The following is an 18,296-nucleotide window of genomic DNA, read 5'->3' as shown; positions in this document are numbered from 1 at the left end:
CCATCCTTCCTTATTGGTCTTAGCTGTTCCACTGTGGCCATAAAAATTATTTTGTATGATTTCTGCCTTTCTGGATTCATTGAGACTTTCTTTGTGGCCTAGCATGTAGTCTATCTTGGAGAATGATCCATGTGCAATTGAGAAAAATGTATATATCCTGCTGTATTTGGGTGTAATGTTCTGTATATGTCTATTAATTCCAGCTCCTCTAATATACTGTTCAAAGTTTTTGTTTCTTTATTGATTCTCTTTTGAGATGTTCTGTCCAAAGTTGATAGTGGTGTATTAAAGTCCCCCACTATAATTGTAGAGGCATCTATTCTTTAACTTAGTTTTTCCAGTGTTTGCCTCACATATTTGGAGGCACCCTTGTTAGGAGCATAAATGTTTATGATTGTTCTTTCTTCTTGAAAGATTATCCCTTTCACTAATATGTAGTGTCCATCTTTGTCTCTCACAATTGTTTTGCATTTAAAGTCTATTTTGCCTGATATTTAATATAGCTACTCCTGCCCTTTTTTTGGTTATTGTTTGCTTGTAAGATTATTTTCCAGCCATTCACTTTCAACCTCCTTGAATCCCTGGGTCTAAGATGAGTTTCTTGTAGACAACATATGGGTGGGTCATATTTCCTTATCCAGTCTTCCAATCTGTGTCTCTTAACAGGTGAGTTTAATCTATAGACATTTATTGTTATTACTTTCAAGGAATTACTTATATTAGCCATATTTTCTTTGAATTTTTGTCTTATGTTGTTTGATTTTTTTCTCTTTTTGTAATTTTAGTTATTCTTACACTCTCCTCCAACTCTGTCTCTCCTGTTTTTTTTTTCTTCCTGCAGAACTTCCTATAGCACTTCTTGAAGGGCAGTTTCTTGTTGGCATACTCTCTTAGTTTCTGTTTATCTGTGAATATTTTGAATGCTAGCTTTGCTGGATAGAGTATCCTTGGTTGGAAATTCTTTTCTGTTAGTACCTTGACTATGTCATACCACTGCCTTCTTGCCTCCATGGTTTAAGATGAGAAATCAGCACTTAATCTTATGGAGCCTCCCTTGTATGTGATGGTTCTCTTTTCTCTTGCTGCATTTAGTATTTTCTCTTTGTCTTGAGCATTGGCTAATTTTACAACTATACAAGTATATGTCTTGGGGTAGGCCTGTTGGGATTTATGCTGTTTGGGGTGTGCTGTGCTTCCTGGGCATGTACATGCATCTCCCTCAATAGGTTTGGGAATTTTTCAGCTATTATTTCCTTCAACACCTCTTCTGTCCCCTTTCCCTTCTCTTCTCCTTCTGGGATGCCTGTAATGTATATGTTTTTGTGTTTTGCATTGTCATTCAGGTCCTAAGTCCCTGCTGAATTTTTTCTATCTTTTTATCGATTAATTCTACTATCTGTTTGATTTCAGATGTACTATCTTCCACATCACTAATTCTTTCCTCTGCCTCTTCAAATCTGCTGTTATTCACTGAGAGTGTATTTTTGATTTCTTGGATTGTGCTATCAATCCCCATCATCTCTGTGATCTTTTTGTGCATGATCACAATTTCTTCTGTATGCTCTCCAAGTGTTTTCTTAATATGCTTAATCTCTTCCTTCACTTCATTGAATTGGTCCATGATACATGTTTTGAGAGCTTTAATTATTTGTTTGGTGTTCCACTTCTCTTCCTGGTTTTTAGTTTGTTCATTGTATTGGGCCATGTTTTCCTGATTATTGGTATGGTCTGTAGTTTTTTGTTGCTGTCTAGTCATCATTTTATCTTGTTGGGTTTATCCTGTTGATTATCTTCTTATTCTAGCCTTGGGGTTTAATTTGTTGTTTTTGTGTGCATGTTAAGTCTTCTCTTTGTCTCTTTTTTCTTCTTATTCTATTTCCTAGTTGGCTAAGTTCCCTCGAAGGAAAATATTAGGTCCAGAGAAAGCAAAAGGGATAAGAAAAGAAAAATAGAACAGTAGTATTGATAATGAGTGTTAGCAGAAGAACAATATGAGATCTAGGAGAATCGATATAGGACTCATGGAAGCTGTGTATAGTTATAACTGTAAAAAAGTGGAGTGCCTATAATGAGATATTAAACTGAATATGGGGAGGAATATGCTATGGATTAAAAGGTCATTGTGGGCAGTGATTAGGGCATCCATCTACAACATGGGAGGTCCGCGGTTCAAACCCCGGGCCTCCTTGACCCGTGTAGAGCCAGCCCACGTGCAGCGCTGATGCGCGCAAGGAGTGCCGTGCCACGCAGGAGTGTCCCCCGTGTATGGGATCCCCACATGCAAGGAGTGCACCCTGTGAGGAGAGTCACCCAGCATGAAAGAAAGCGCAGCCTGCCCAAGAATGGCACCACACACACGGAGAGCTGACACAGCAAGATGATGCAACAAAAAGAAACACAGATTCCAGTGCCACTGACAACAACAGAAGCGGACAAAGAAGACGACGCAGCAAATAGATACAGAAAACAGACAACCAGGGTGTGGGGGGAGAGAAATAAATAAATCTTTAAAAAAAAAAAGGTCAGTGTAATCAGGAGAGGGAAAAAGAGAGGACAATAACATAAAGAGTGAATAAGTGATAGAAAATAGATTAGAGGTATTAGAGATAAAAAGTCAGAAATATTGGGGGCTAAACAGAGAGGTGGAATGTAAGAGAAACGCTAAATGATGGAGGAGAGAATGCTGTAAAGGAAAGGGGATAGTAATGGAAGCCAAAATCAGTGTACACAGAAAGAGAAGATTGAGGATGAGGAAGTACAGCAAATAAGAAATGTTGCCTGCAGCACTAATATAAAAAAAGAAAAAGGGGGGGGGGGGAGGAGAAAGAGAGAAGGAAAAAAAAGCAGAGAGGGGAGAAAAAAAGAAAAAGGGCGGTGGGGTGGGGGGAGGTAAAGAAGAAGAAAAAACAAGAAAACAGACAAAAAAAAAAAGACCAGACAAGGCTTCAGGCAAAGAATCCTCTTTGCAATTGAATAAATGCTTAGGAGTCTGGCCTTCCCCCTTTCTCCCTTCCTCACTTCCTTCATTCCCAAGGCAGCAGGAAGGCTGAGTGAGGGCTCCTGTAGGAAATTCAAATGGGTGCCTGGTGAACCAACTCACCTGAGAAAATAATGACTCTTAAATTTCTTAAGAGAGCACCCACCCCTTGCCAGGAACCCTAAATATGCTGTTGGAAGCCTGTAAGGCACATCCTACTGTCCCTCTCCCTTAGGTGTGCTACAAGGGGGCTGGCTAATTTTCTGACTCCACCTTCCCTAGGCCAAGTTTCCTATCCCAGGGCGTTTAGGTAAATTGGGCTCTCTCACCAGATTTGCCTCTTTTCTATTCCTAGGCTCTCCCCAAGTCAGCTAATATCTCCTCCAAACTTAATAAAAAGGGGGGGGGGGGACCAGAAAATTGAACCTGCACTCCCTGGTCCCTCTGTACCTCCCACCTAAACTCTCCCACTTCCAGAGTTAGTCCACGTCCGGAGGGGTGGGGCAATGCCAGATTTCCAGAAGGGCTGGGCTTGGGAAACAGAGGCCCGGGAGAATGTGGACTTGGGGTAGTTAGCGTGGGCCATGGGTGTTCAGGGGACACAGGCTTGGGGTTCACGCGTTTGGGGGCACAGGACTTGGAGACTCCGCCCCACGACCGGCAGTTCTCAGTGAACGCCGCGGCTCTTAGCCCTAGAGGGGAGGGGTTTACCTTCCCACGGCTTCCGCGTTCAGTGTTAGAAACCCGCAGTTCTACCTTGAGCAAACACCAGTTCTGCTGCAGTCTCTCCAGATTGATGTCCAGACACGTCCCCGCTGCAGGTTCCCGAAACAGCCTGCTCTGGTAGGACTCCGTCGCCACACAGCCAGTCTTTTGTAAGAGAGATGATGACGGTGTACTTATTCAAACGCCCTCTTGCCCCACCTCCCTGTCATATTTTATTTTCACCACTCTTTTGAGACTTTGTTACTTTTACTGATATAATCTTTCTTTTAAACTCTCTTCCAAGCCTCCCTCTCCTGTCTTTTCAGGCTGTAGCATACCCTTTAGTATTTCCTGCAAGGCGAGTTTCTTTGTTATAAACTCTCTCAGTTTCTATTTATCTATGAATATTCAAAACTTGTCCTCATTTTTTTTTAAGATTTTTTTAAAAATTTATTTCTCTCCCCTAACCCCACCACCACCCCAGTTGTCTGCTCTCTGTGTCCATTCGCTGTGTGTTCTTCTGTGACCGTTTCTATCCTTATCAGCAGCACCAGGAATCTGTGTCTCTTTTTGTTGCGTCATCTTGTGTCAGCTCTCTGTGTGTGCAGTGCCATTCTTGGGCAGGCTGCACTTTCTTTTGCACTGGGTGGCTCTCCTTATGGGGTGCACTTCATCCACGTGGGGGCACCCCTGCGTGGCACAGCACTCCTTGCGCACATTAGTAAGAGCCGTGAAAACTTATATGTCATGGGTGTCCCAGAAGGAAAAGGGAAAAGGGGCAGAAGGAATATTTGAAGAAATAATGGTAGAAAATTTTCCTATTGAAAGACATAGATATCCATGTCCAAGAAGTACAATATACTCCCATCCAAGTAAATCCAAATAGACCAGCTCCGAGACACATACTAATCACCCATAGCTTCCTGTTTCTTGGTGTGGACTGCAGTTTTTTGTTGGTGCCTTGGCATGTGGCTTACTAGATGTATGTATTTTGGGTGCAATTTCTCTCTTTAGTTTAGGGCTTTCTTGTCTTTTCTGCATTGCTGGTGTTGTCGTAGGACCTGAGGATGTAGCTGATGCTCTAAGCTGTGGAGGCTCAAGCTGCCTGCTCGGACTCAGGCTCTGTGTGAAGCTTCTCCTGCCTTTCCCCTCTGCCAGGGGCAGGGACAGACCCACAGCTGTGTGGAATAATCCAAGTCGTTCAGGCCCAGACTGTAGTTGCCCAAAGAGGCTGACGAAGGCACGCCCTTCCCCCCCTGCCTGGAGCGGGGACGGAGCTGCAGGTGTGGGCAGCAACCTGTGCTGTGCGGGTCCAAGGTGGCCGCAGCTGCCCCTGTAGACTCTGGACTGTTGAGTCTGTGCCAGCCAAATGCGCCTGCAGTTACCTGGCGAGGCTGGTGCAGGGCCAGCCAGCCTCCTCCCTGCCAGAGGTGGCGCTGAAGCCTAGGCTGGGGCTGCAGGCTGACTTGGGTGGAAGGAAACCATCCCTGCCGTCACTGTGGTTTTCAGGCAGCCCAGTTTCTCCTCCTGCCAGAGGTGGAGTCAAATGGCTCCTCTTGGCCTCCGTCTGACTTGGGCAGGTTCAACCTTGAGCTGTGTTTAGGCTTATATTTTAGCCCGCTGAATTTACTCATCAGTAGCTAAAGCTGGGGCCCAACCGTCTCTTCCTCCCCCGTTTTGGGGAAGTGGAGCTTCCAATACCAGCCACAGATCAGCTCCCAAGGCAGCTCGTGCCTCCAGTGGAGGACGGATACCAATCTCCATGGTGTGGAGCCTCTACTTATGAGTCTTATGGGCAGTCTCCTCCTTCTGTTCCTTCAAGGATGTTGCAGGATGCTCTTCTGGCCTCCTGGAGCCCCCAAACAGGTGCTTCAGCAGCTCCAGAGAGCTCTGGGTGTTTGCTAACTGCCCTGTAGCAGGAGCTGACTCTAGGAGCGCCTTACTCCACCGCTGTCTTACAGGTTGTCTCTCTAGTGATTTTTTAAAAAAGATTTGTTTATTTACTTTATTTTTTAAAAGTTCATCCACGCCCCACAATGGTTCTCTCATCTGTCTGCTCACTGTTTGCTTGCATTCCCCAGGAGGCACCGGGAACCAAACCTGGGACCTCTGGTATGGGAGGCGAATGTCCAACAACCGGAACCCCATCTGCTCCTCGCAGTCTGCAGCACCTGCTGGCTCGTGGTATCTACTTATTCAGGCACCTGTTCTTTCCAGCGGATGTGGTGTCTGCTTGTCTTCTTTAGGAAGCCCTGGGACCTGAACCCACGTTGGGAGGTGGGCTTGAGCCACATCCACTTCCCTCTAGTGATCTTTTAATCTTCTCATGCCCTCTTTTATAGTGCCAAAAATGCCAGTATTTATAATGTGCTTCAGGTAGCAGATGCATCGCAGGCAGGTGGGTGCCCCCTCCCACATGGGAGGTCCCAGGTGTGGTTCCCGGTGCCTCCTAAAGAAGACAGACAAACAATGTGCACACAGAGAGGAAAAAAAAGCAGGAAGTAGATGTGGCTTGAGCAGTTGAGCACCTGCCTCCCACATGGGAGGTCCCAGGTTCAGTTTCCAGTGCCTCCTAAAGAGGAAATGAGCAAACAATGAAGACAAACAACAAGCAGATAAAGAGCAAAAACAATGAGCAAACAGATGAGGGACCCATTTTGGGGGTGGAATGGGGGAATGTGCTTCAAGGAGCAGATGGGGCTCAAGCAGTTGAGTGCCTGCCTACCACACAGGAGATCCTAGGTTCAGTTTCTGGTACCTCCTGAAAAAAACAAAAACAAACAACAAGGAGAACAAATGAAAAAACCAACTCAGGGAAGCCAATGTGGCTCAGTGTTGCTTGCCAGCTTCCCACATACCAGGTCCCAGGTTCAATCCCCGGACACCAGTACCTCAAAAAAAAAATGTCCTTCAAAAATGAAATAATTGAGAGTCACTGGATATAGGAGTGAGTGGGTAGTGTTAATCTTTTTCTGGTGGGAAATTTTAGGAATTGTTGATTCAATTGAACCAGTTAAGGGATCATCACAAAATTTTAATTCCTATGAACAATTCTACACTGAGTAAATTATCTAATCATGTGATTTTCCTTGGTTTGAAAATTCAAGATAAGAAACTTGAAACATGGTTATTGAAAAATCATAGTTCCTTCTGTGTTTGTTTATTGAAATATAATTTACATACGTAAAGTAAAATTCATTCGTTTTAGGTATATACTTCAGAGAATTTTGAAAAACATACAATTTGTTACCACAACTACAGTCAAGATATAGAATATTTCCAACACCTCCAAAATTTGTCTGGTGTCACTTTGCAAGCGTAGATTTTTTTTTTTTAAGAACTTTGACTGTGAAGGAGAACTATGCTAAGGCAGTGTTTCTCTACCTTTTCTACTTAATGCCCCTTTAATGTTCTTTGACACTGCTGAGCAATTTAAACTTTGTAACAAAAGCAATTGTTTTTATTTTTAATGAACAGTCGTCTCCCCCCAAGATTTTTTTTCCAAATTTTAAACTTTTTATGATGGAACATTTCAAACATGTACAAAAGGAGGGAGTAGTTAGGAACCCAGAGCTTCAATAATTACCAATTCACGGCCAATCTTGTTTTACCTCAACTCCCACCCCCACACACATCACCACCGCCAGTCATTTTGAAGCACATCCCAGTCATCAGATATGCCGTCAGTGTACACAGTGCCCCATGAATCTTAAAAATATTATTTTTGTGTTCATTTTAATCAAGATCCAAATGAAGTCCATACTTTGCAATTGGTTGATTTGTTTCTTGTGTTTCATTTAGCCTATAATTTCTCTCCTCCCTGTCTTTTTTTTTTAAGTTGCAATTTCTTTGCTAAAGAATTCGGTTTGCTTTTCCTATAGACTTGCCCATAGCCTGAATTTTGCTGATTTCAAAATTGTGATGTCATTTAACCTGTTCACATGATCTCTGTGTTTCTTGTATATTGATAGTTCTGGAGACTTTATGAGGTTCAGGTTCAATATTATTTTTTGCAAGACCACTTCATAAGTAATGGTGTATTCTTCTTCCTTCCTGTATCTATTATTTCATTAGGAGTTGCAAATGATAATAATAATTCTGTCCCTCCTATAGAATACTTCTATAGAGAGAAACTTTTCAGCAGCCATTTTGATGACCCCAACGTACAGATCATGTATGAAAGGCAAGATCGGTTTATTAGCCAGTTTTTAAAACAACAAGTTGATTTCTCCTGGTGTCTTCCGGAGGTGACTAGTGAGGTTGATGTGTTTAGTTTTTAGCGTCATTGTGAACTCACAGATTTGTAACTACAGTGGGTTTGTTTTCTCTATTAATTCTCATCTTTGGCCAATAGGAGCCTTTTCAAGTTGACACCTGAGTTCTTTTTTTTAAAATATATTTTAAATTTATTTTTAAAAGATACAAAAATCACACAAATTGCTACATTAAAAGATATAGGGGGATGCAGCTGTGGCTCAATCAGCTGGGCTCCCGTCTACCATATGGGAAGGCCTGGGTTCGCATCTCGGGGCCTCCTTGTGAAGGCAGGCTTGCCTGCATGCCACAGAGCACTGCCTGGCCCACAGGTGCCAGGGAACGCCGACTCAGCAAGGTGATGCAGCAAAACAGGGAGACGAGCAAAACCACAGGAGAGTGCGCAGCGAATGGACACAGAGAGCAGACAGCAAGCAAAAAAAAGCCATGGGGCAGGGCGGAAATAAAAAAAATGTCAGAATGGAAACAAACATTCCCTTAAAAAAATATATATATATACACACACACACACATATATATATATATAGGAAGTTCCCATATGACTTACTCCCCAAACCCCCCACTTTTTCCCACATCAACAACTTCTTCCATTAGTGTGGTGCGGTTTTTTTGTTTTTTTGTTTTTAAAGATTTATTTTATTTATTTATTTCTCTCCCCCCCTGCCCCAGTTGTCTGTTCTCTGTGTCTATTTGCTGCGTCATCTTCTTTGTCCGCTTCTGTTGGTTGTCAGCGGCATGAGAATCTGTGTTTCTTTTTGCTGCGTCATCTTGCTGTGTCAGCTCTCTGTGTGTGTGGCGCCATTCCTGGGCAGGCTGCACTTTCTTTTGCACTGGGCGGCTCTCCTTACGGGGCGCACTCCTTCGCGTGGGGCTCCCCTACGTGGGGGACACCCCTGCGTGGCAGGGCACTCCTTGCGTGCATCAGCACTGCGCATGGGCCAGCTCCACACGGGTCAAGGAGGCCCGGGGTTTGAACCGTGGACCTCCCATGTGGTAGACGGATGCCCTAACCACTGGGCCAAGTCCACTTCCCAGTGTGGTGTGTTCTTTGACACAGCATCAGTTGTCCTTACTAGCTTCCACACTTTCTGGAATGGTAAGATATTCCAGACTTACCTTGTGCACTCCCTGCCTGAGACCTGGATTTAGATGTTTCTTTGAAGGAGCCCTGGCTCCTTTTACGTGACCTGTCCTCCTGCATCCCTGGAAATCACTGTTGTCCAGTGCAGTAAGCAGAAGGGGCAGTGCTTTTAGGGTGGGGAGACCTGTGGTATTTGTGGCCCGGAGGGAATGGTCTCGAGGGAGAGGTGTAGCATACTCCTTAGAAAGGCGCTCCCACTGAGGGGGCTCGCGGGGACCAGAACCCGTGCAAGGTGCATTATGTAGATGATCCCACCACCCTGTGAGTGAGGGTTTCTCTCCATTTTATAGATCCAGGAACTAAACTTAGAGACAATCAGGGAACTTCCCCCAAGTTGCACGGCTCAGCAGGGAGGGCCCCAGACTGGAACGTGGCTGTGTCTTCTGTCCAAGCCCATTCTCTTTCTTCTGGGGAGGAGAAAGGACGCCTCACACGGGGCAGGCGGCGTCCTTCGGGGGCCTCCTCTAAGGTGCAGCTTGGAGCCCAGGCCCTCGCCTTTGGCAGGCTGCCACCCCTGGGGCTCGGCGCCTCTTAGACCGGGAGCACTCGGGCAGGTTCACATCCCGTTCCCGTTCCCCCTTCACCACCGCAGACTGCGGCCCAGGAGCTTTAGATAACAGGGACGCGGGAGGGATCCCTGAGAGCGCGTGCTCAGGAGGCTTTACTAGTCGCCTCCTGTCCCCGGAGCCCTGGGAGGCAGATGCTCTCCCTGTCTTTGGTAGGATTTTTTTTTTTGACCAGACATCAGGGAAGACTAATTAACTGGATTGTTTTATGAAAATGAAATAAAACATTGAGAACTGTGAGAAAAGCATAATCCGGAGTGTTCCAACGACAATTCATTTTATTTTTCACCCCAAATAATATTATTCATTTTTTATTTCATTTTATTTTTTAAAAATTTTCTCCTTTTTTAGTTTCGTCTTTACGTTACAAACCCTTGTGTCGAGGGCTGACTTTCAGTAGATCGCAGCGAGGGAGCTGCTCTGCTACGTACGAAACCCCGACCCAGAAGCAGGTCGTCTACGAGTGGTTTAGCACCAGGTTCCCCACGAACGTGCGGTGCGTGACGGGCGAGGGGGCGGCCCCCTTTCCGGCTGCGCCCCGTCCTGTTAACTTATGATCGGACATCGTCTGTCCTTGGCTCTCAGGATTCTGTTGGTAATGTTTCTCTCTTTCATTATATTCAGAAGTGACAGAAGTGGAGACCCTGATCTGGCACCATGGATGCCCCTTGTACGTGCTTCTCAGGAGTGTGGGGGGCAGGGAGGTGACCCGAGAACTCCTGTAGAACTTAGATAATTGACAGTGAAGACATTCCCTGAAACTTGTCTTCGCGGCCCAGAAGCAGCCTTTCTTGTTGCCAACACTCATGTCACAAAGTAGAAAACACACTGAAATTCTCTGGAAGGAGCAAGATCGGAATTCTGAAGACTCTGTGCCTTAGTTCTCTTTCTGTGCGGGTAAATTGTCCACATTCTCTGTTTGGGGAATGGAATAGCCAACCCCTTGCAGAACCAGGCTCAGGAGCTGTGGGGTCAGGCTGCGAGGCCCCCTCAGCTGGAGAGGGGGAGGTCACAAGGCCAGGGCAGGGTTTCCCACGGCTCCTTTGATCTTTCAGTAAGCCCTCACCAGGACTGTGTCAGCTTGGCCTCGCAGCCACCTCCGCTGAGGTCTCCCCTGCTTTTCAGAGGAGAAGGGCCTGGGAGTGCTTCTCCCGGAATGTTCCCTCCCCGGTGGTTCTGGGCTAGGGTCTGCGGTAAGGAAGAGGCTGCTGGTGAGTTTGGGCAGGGAAGGAGAGGGGAGGTCAGCATTTGCAGGAGGCAGTGACAGGTAGGGAGCGGCCGGCCAGGGGTTCCACCGCAGTTCCTAACTTGCTTGGAGCCCCCTGATTCGATGATACCGGGTGGCGTTGTTGATGGCCCCTGACCTCCTTTCCCCCAAGCTGTGATCCCCTGTATTAGAACCCTTTCTGTTTTTATGTACACAGGGTGGTGTCTGTTTTCCTGCCTTAGTTTGCCAGAATGCTCTAACAAATACTGTGGAGTGCTTGGCCTAAGCAACAGGAATGTATTAGCTCACCGCTGGGGAGACTGGAAGTCCAAAAGCCGGGTCCTGGCAGGCCCTGCCTTCTCAGAGGCTGCGGCACTCTGGTGGCTTGCTGGCCCTCCACAGCCCCGTCCCTGCCTGCCTCGTGGCCACTCCTGCGCCTTCTAACTGCTCCAGTCATGCTGGACTGAGATCTACCCTGATTCAGACTGGCCTCGCTTAACAGGACCTTGGAAGATTCTCTTTACAAATGAGTTCACAGCCCCGGGACTCAGGGTTAGGACGAGAACATGTCTTTGGGGGGGATACATAGTAGTAATTAGGCCAAACCTCATTAGTCCTACAGGACCTGTGCGGTGGGGGAACACGCGTTCTTCTTGTCTCCCTATGCTCTGGGCTATAGGGAGCCTCCCCAGGGAAGGGCCATTTAAAGGCACCATCTATTAAGATACTTCCAGTTTGTGGAACAAGCGAGAAAGTGTGAAAACTTCTAAGTGTTTCATTAATCCTATTTTTTCCCTTAAGTTTTATCAAATATACATAGTTTAAAAAAAAAGATTGATTGATTGATTTATCCCCCCCCACAACACAGTTTTCTGCTCTCTGTGTCCATTTGCTGTGTGTTCTTTGTCCGCTTCTGTTGTCAGCAGCACGGGAATCTGTGTTTCTTTTTGTTGCGTCATCTTGTTGTGTCAGCTGTCCGTGTGTGCGGCACCATTCCTGGGCAAGCTGTACTTTCTTTCACACTGGGCGGCTCTCCTTACGGGGCGCACTCCTTGCACATGGGGCTCCCCTATGTGGGGACCCCCCTGCGTGGCACGGCACTCCTTGCGCACATTAGCACTGCGCGTGGGCCAGCTCCACATGAGTCAAGGAGGCCCGGAGTTTGAACCGTGGACCTCCCATGTGGTAGGTGGATGCCCTAGCGACTGGGCCAAGTCCGCTTCCCACATAGTTTTTAAAAAAATCAAATAGCTTAGAAGATGTTACAATGAACTATAAAAAGCCTCCATCCCTCCCGACTTGAGTCCACTTGCCAAAGGCAGCCATTTCTAGTTTTAATTCTTCTGGATCCCAGTAAATAATGTCTTTACTCCTATTTCTTGGATTATCCACCACTGACCGGAATTATTGGCTCCCAGCTCTATTAAATGAGATGTTCCCTCTCCCTTGTGTGTGGCTCAGTTGGGAGGTGGCAGATCCTCTGGGCTGGCCTGAAAGCTGTGGCTTCAGCTGGGCTTGGCTCCTCGCCGGAGGCTGGGCTCGGGCTGCTCTCACATCTCATTGCCCAAAGCACGTCTCGTATCAAAGGTGAAGAAGCACTCTGCCTCCGGTAGCCAGGACCATAAGGTAGCATGGGAGTGGCTGGGGGAAGGGTCAGGATCGGGGCCAGGCAATCAATCTGCCATTCTTCTATTTTCTTCTAGCCCTCTCTGTGTGTAATAATATTTTAACTCTCATAATGCCGTAACTCAGCCTTGCCCATTGGTTGGCCACGTATTTGCTGATTTGTTTCTTCAATCTGCATGTTTCCAGAGGGTTCTGAGAAAGAATTTTGATGGACTGTTTAGTCTGGAAGGATGAAGAAAGTTTGGGTGCAGCTTCTTCAGCATCAGTCTGGCTTGAAACACCGTTGTCCTTATTCCTTACTTTGTAGTGAGGTCTGTCTTCAGATGGTGTGTGGACAATGAGTTGCTACGGGAACATCATTTGATCTGCCCAGAAGATTACTACAGCGATCCAGTGCCATTCTGCTCTGCACCTAAAGGTAATGGTCCTATACACTCTTAGAATCTTTTCATTTATTTCAGGGAAGTTAGTAGCAGGGCCTTATGGGCTACCTTTGCTATCATTCATAGGTATTTTTCCCTTTAATTTTGATAGTGACTGTTAGGAGGATCAAATCCGAGTGGGCCACGTCTTCACTAGCTCCCAAATGTCTGCAAGACACAACTCCTCAAGGCAGCATGTGATGCTTTGGATAGCTGCCCAAATATTTAAGAGTGGGAAGATTATTTCATATGCAGTTGAATGAGCCAAGAGAAGAGCCCAAAGACATAGATAAGCAAGGGAGCAAGTCCCTGATGGAAAAAGGAGGAGATGGGGGAGATGGAGTCAGAACATGGACCTAGGGATTTGCTCAAACAGGAGAAGAGTGGCTTTCCATCCTCGAGAATGGAGGCACGATGGGTGGGGAGGTAGAGAAGGGCATGCATGTGCATGGTCTTAGGCCAGTTTCTTATGATGTGGGAGGCAAGGGTCTCTGAGAATTGGGGGAGGAGGGACTGCATTGAGGGCTTAAACTGAGAGGTGAATTTTTAAGAGTCGCTGTGTAGCTGGGGAGAAGAGTAGACTGGACAAGCATCCTACCAGCTTAGCAGGCAGGCTCTCCGGCAGCCCTGGTCCGCTGGACTGTTGGCTTTGATGAGCTGTGGGCTTTGGAGCTGAGAAGGGGTTTGGTTGGTAGGATTGGGATCTAGAGAGCTGGAGGCACTGACGAGAAAAGGCTCAACTGATGCAGGTCTGGAAGTGAGGCCAAAAAGAGCAGCAGAATCAAGTGTCATGGGATACTTAGTATCTTAAAGTTAGTTGGGAATTTGCCGAATTATGCAGATACGTAAGGACGGGGCTAACAGTTATTGAGCATTTACCAGGTATTGTGCTAGGAAATGTGTGGCAGTACCATTTTCATTCCATTCTTGCTAGCAATATATTTTCTCATTTAACCTTTTGGGGATGATCTTATAGGTGTAAAAAGCCAACACATATTTTGATTCCTTGTATGAACTTTTAAAAAATGTTTACATATGGGGTATCTATATATGTGTGTGTCACAATTGTCTCTTCACGTTTTTTGACCATGTTGGAAAACAGAACAGATATTTTAATGCCCTAATCCTAAATCATGATTACATAGAATAAATTCTAGCAACAGTTCATATGCTAAAGAGCAGTTAGGTCCGGTGTAGTAAGTATGAACATTTAGGAGAAAATATCCAGCTGTGTCTTTGGTAGTTTCATAGTCCTCTTAGAAATGCCCACCTCCTCACTCAGGTCTGGTAACTCGCCTTGTTTCCTTGTGCCGTAGGCGTCGACGGCTCCCTCCCTGGATGTAAAGCACTGACATTTAGCTGTGGGAAGTATTCCAGCTCCAAGAGCGAGCTCACCAAGAGGCTCGAGGGTTCATGCACGAAGCAGCTCGTCCCTTCTGAAGGCAGTGTAGACTTCGTTAGGGACAGCCTGACGCGGGCCTCGTCTTCTGAGGCCAAGCACAGGACCAGAGAGACGGCCAAGGTTCGTCCCGAAGCTTTTCCCCCGCAGGGCGTGGGGGCCATGGGGTCAGGGAGGGGGCGAGGGGGAAGCAGTTCAAGATGGCACGAGAAGTGGTGATGAGCCCACGGCCCAGGGAGAGTGGGTTTACTGGGGGCCCTGCGCAGCTCAGGCTGTTGGCCAGGATGTCACCGTACACAGCCCCTGTGCCTGACGTTGGCTGTGTTTTCGTATGCTCCAAAGAAAGCAAGTCCACCAAAGAACAGAAACTGGATGAACCACTTAAGTGTGCCACAGAGAGAAATGGAGCGACTTCTGCTTGCAAGAATGGAATATCGGAACAGTTTCCTGAAAAACCCTCGATTTTTCCCTCCCAATACTCCCCACGGGGGCAAGTCACTCCTTTTTCCTCCAAAGAAGCCAGGATGGATAGAATTCCAGAGTGGAAAGCAAGAACAGAGGTGGGTCTTTTCCTGGCTCTTACGTTTGGAAAGCTTGACCCTTTAGAGTAAAAACCACAAGGTTCTGGGTTTTAGTTGGTCTTATGGAGACCCCTAGACTGTTGGGGGGCATATTATAATTACTTATTTATTTCTCTCCCCTTCCCCCCCATTGTCTGCTCTCTGTGTCCATTAGCTGTGTGTGTTCTGTGTCCGCTTGCAATCTTGTCAGCAACATCCAGAATCTGTGTCTCTTTTTGTTGCATCATCTTGCTGTGTCGGCTCTCCTTGTGTGCAGTGCCACTCCTGGACAGACTGCACTTTTTTTGTGTGGGACAGCTCTCCTTACAGGAAGCACTTCTTGCCTGTGGGACTCCCCTACATGGGGGACACCCCTGCGTGGCACAGCACTCCTTGTGCGCATCAGCACTGCGCATGGGCCAGCTGCACACGGGTCAGGAGACCCTGGGTTTGAACCCTGAACCTCCCATGTGGTAGGCAGACGCTCTATCAGTTGAGCCAAATCTGCTTCCCATGATGGCTCAGATGTATTTACTTTTGTTGTTGTCGTTGTTAAAAGTTTAAAAAATTTTTAATTTAAAAAACATAAGAAAGGAAAAATAAGTTAGCAGCCCCCTTTCTTTGAAGCCAATGCTAAATTTATTTTTAACTTAACCCTACTCTAACCAAACAATACTATCCTTAACCTTAAACCTGACCCCTACATATGCTGTCCCCAATCCTAACTCTAATGTGGACCCAAAAGTTGTACAACCCTCTGACCTTAACACTACCCATTACCCTAAGCATAATCAGATGTATTTACTTTGACATCAATCGGTCACTGCATAATATGATTAAATATGGATGAAACTAACAGCTTCCCCCCCTCATTTCCCTCCCACAGTTGTGCTGATACTCCAGTGTTTCTAGCTAAGCCATCAATCGGGTTTTTCACGGATTATGAAATTGGACCAGTATATGAGGTAGACATCTTGTTTCTCTACAGATCTTGCCCCAACTGCTTCCTTATTTTTTGTCTTTATTATGGGATTTTTAAAACTATGTACAAAACTGGGGAAATGACCATGGACTCTTATGTGTCCATCACCCAGCTTGACCTCTATCTGCATTCTGCAATTATTGTTTCACTCATCACTCCCCCAGCCTCTTTGTGTGTGTGTCTGTGGGTGTATCTATGCACCGGAGTGTTTTAAGGAAAATTCTAGACATTTAATACCATTCTTCAGTTTATACTCCAGTAGGTATCTCTAACAGGTAAGGACTTTTAAAAAAATCATAATACTGTGATCACACACAATGACATTAACAATTTCTTAATATTACCTAATACCCAGTCCACATCTGATTTCTCCCCATTTGTTACCAAAAAAAAAAAGTCATTTTTTAAGTTGGTTTCTTTGAATCAGAATCCAAAGAATTCGAACAAGGTCTACACATTGCATTTGGCTAAAATATCTCTTTTAGTTGCTAATTCCTTCTCTGTCTCCCCCACCTCCCATTCTTTGCTTTTTTTTTTTTTTTTAATGCCATTTATTTGTTGAAGAAACTGTAATTTCTCACAGCCTGGATTTGACTAGTTACGTTATTTTTGTGACACTTAAAACCTGTTCCTTCATTTTGTAAATTTTCTATGAACTTGCAGTTAGATGTAGAGGTTTGATTAGATTGAGGTTCAGTTTTTTTCTTTTTTTTCTCTTTGGCGAGAATTCTTTCTTGATGGCGTTGTATGTTTGTTTGCATCCCTTCAGGAGGAGCATGATATCTGGTTTTCCCATTTTCAGGGATGGTAAGATTGATGAATGGCTTCAGTTGTTGTGAGTCTGACTCATGCTTTATACGGTTATTGTTTTTAGTCGACCTTTCACTTAATGGTTTAGAACCCTTAGAGATTGTTTCCTAGATCCATTCATTTTTTCATTAGGGGTCAAGAAGTGGTGATTTCTAATTCTGTTATTCCTTCTACATTTATTAGCTGTGATTTTCTTTGTGAAAAAAAAACACCTTTTTTTCAAACTTCTATTCCTGTCTGCTCTTCCTTGTTTTTACTTTTATAGGTGACTGTTTCTCCTAGTGTAGCTTGTTCCATTGTTTCTTTTTGAAATCATAAGCATCTGAACCCCCGGCCCCTCTTTTACTGTCCTCTGCACCTTGACTTTTTCGCTTTCCAGTATAACTGCAAGTCCCTACAAAGAGTGCGTTCCTTTCCCCAGCTTCCTCCTCTTGCTAGCCTCCCACCTCCCTGGAGAGTCAGGTCAAGTCCAAGCTTAGCGGTGCCAACTCTCCTCTTCAAGTGCCAAGACAACTAGGGATAATGGTAACAATCCTTCCATACACGTGGATCATGTCTCACAGTCTAGAGAGGACTTGCATGCCCACAGTTCTTTAGAAACTTCACCACCCAGGGCAAAAGCAGGCAGTTCTATATGCTGAACATTTTTTAAAAGCCTGTTATTCCTTCAATCAACCAGTAACGTATTCTCTTTTGGACTTCTGTATCTGGTCGTCACCCTTGAAGGACAGTTGTAGAACTTGAGAAAGAGAACTAAAATAATTTAATTTGGGGAGTGGAACTGGGCAAGTAGATAGCTGCCCAAGGCCATGTGGAAGACATGATCCCCGGGCTGGAAGGTGTCAGCCCTGGAAAGCTGTGCTCAGAGCCAGGCGCGTCCGAGGCTCTTGGCGAGGTGAGCCAGGCTGCCCTGGAACAAGCCGCTCCCAGTTCTTTGAATTTGCTTCCTTGCCCCTTCTCTAGAAAAGCCACACTTGAACCTGCTGACTCGATTAAATGCTCCTACTTCGGGCTCCCTTGTACCACTGCCCTCTCCTGTATGGCCTTACCCTTGTCTTCCCGACTAGACTATAAGCCCTACACGGGCAGGAGTTATCTCCAGGGCTGTGTTACCACTGCATTGCCAGGGCCTGGCAGATAGCTGGTCCTCAGGAAATACTTGCTGACTGGATTGTGTCGATATCTGGCTATGGTTCTGCCCTCTGGCTGGCCTGCTCCTGAGAAGGTAAGTCAAGAACTAATGGTGGAGGCTGAACAACACGTTCCTACATAACCAGCCAGTCAAAGAAGAAATTGCAAGTGAAATTAGTAAGTATATTAAGAAGAATGAAAACCAGAGCACAGCTTACCAAAACGTATGGGATACAGCGAAGGCCGTGCTGAGAGGGACATTTATAGCCTTCTATGCCTATATTACAAAATAAGAAAGAGCTAAACTCAAAGATCTAACTGAACAACTGGAGAAACTAGAAAAGAAGGAAAAAAAGGAATACAATTGAAAGATTTCCAGTTTTACCCAAATTAAATATATAAGTGATTCCCCGAAGGTTTCTCAAAGGTTTTTGCTAAGTCGGTGAGTGATAGCTCACAAACAGCTTAGTAAGGCCTATATTTCTTTAGAAGGCT

General features: G+C 45.6%; 1 protein-coding gene across 3 annotated transcripts in view; it reads left to right on the top strand.

The window, feature by feature from the left end:
* Positions 1-18,296, top strand: part of DLEC1 (DLEC1 cilia and flagella associated protein) — an 82,995-nt gene that overhangs the window by 13,887 nt on the left and 50,812 nt on the right. For all 3 annotated transcript variants that reach the window (XM_058290643.2, XM_058290641.2, XM_058290642.1), the window contains exons 3-6: positions 12,805-12,915; positions 14,236-14,441; positions 14,661-14,878; positions 15,765-15,843. In XM_058290643.2, the coding sequence (XP_058146626.1) occupies positions 12,805-12,915; positions 14,236-14,441; positions 14,661-14,878; positions 15,765-15,843 (614 nt within the window). The remainder of the gene's footprint in view (positions 1-12,804; positions 12,916-14,235; positions 14,442-14,660; positions 14,879-15,764; positions 15,844-18,296) is intronic.

The sequence above is a fragment of the Dasypus novemcinctus genome, chromosome 31, assembly GCF_030445035.2.
Source record: "Dasypus novemcinctus isolate mDasNov1 chromosome 31, mDasNov1.1.hap2, whole genome shotgun sequence".
Taxonomy (NCBI): domain Eukaryota; kingdom Metazoa; phylum Chordata; class Mammalia; order Cingulata; family Dasypodidae; genus Dasypus; species Dasypus novemcinctus.
The sequence above is the reverse complement of the archived record's forward strand: the minus strand, read 5'-3'. Positions and strand labels throughout refer to the sequence as shown.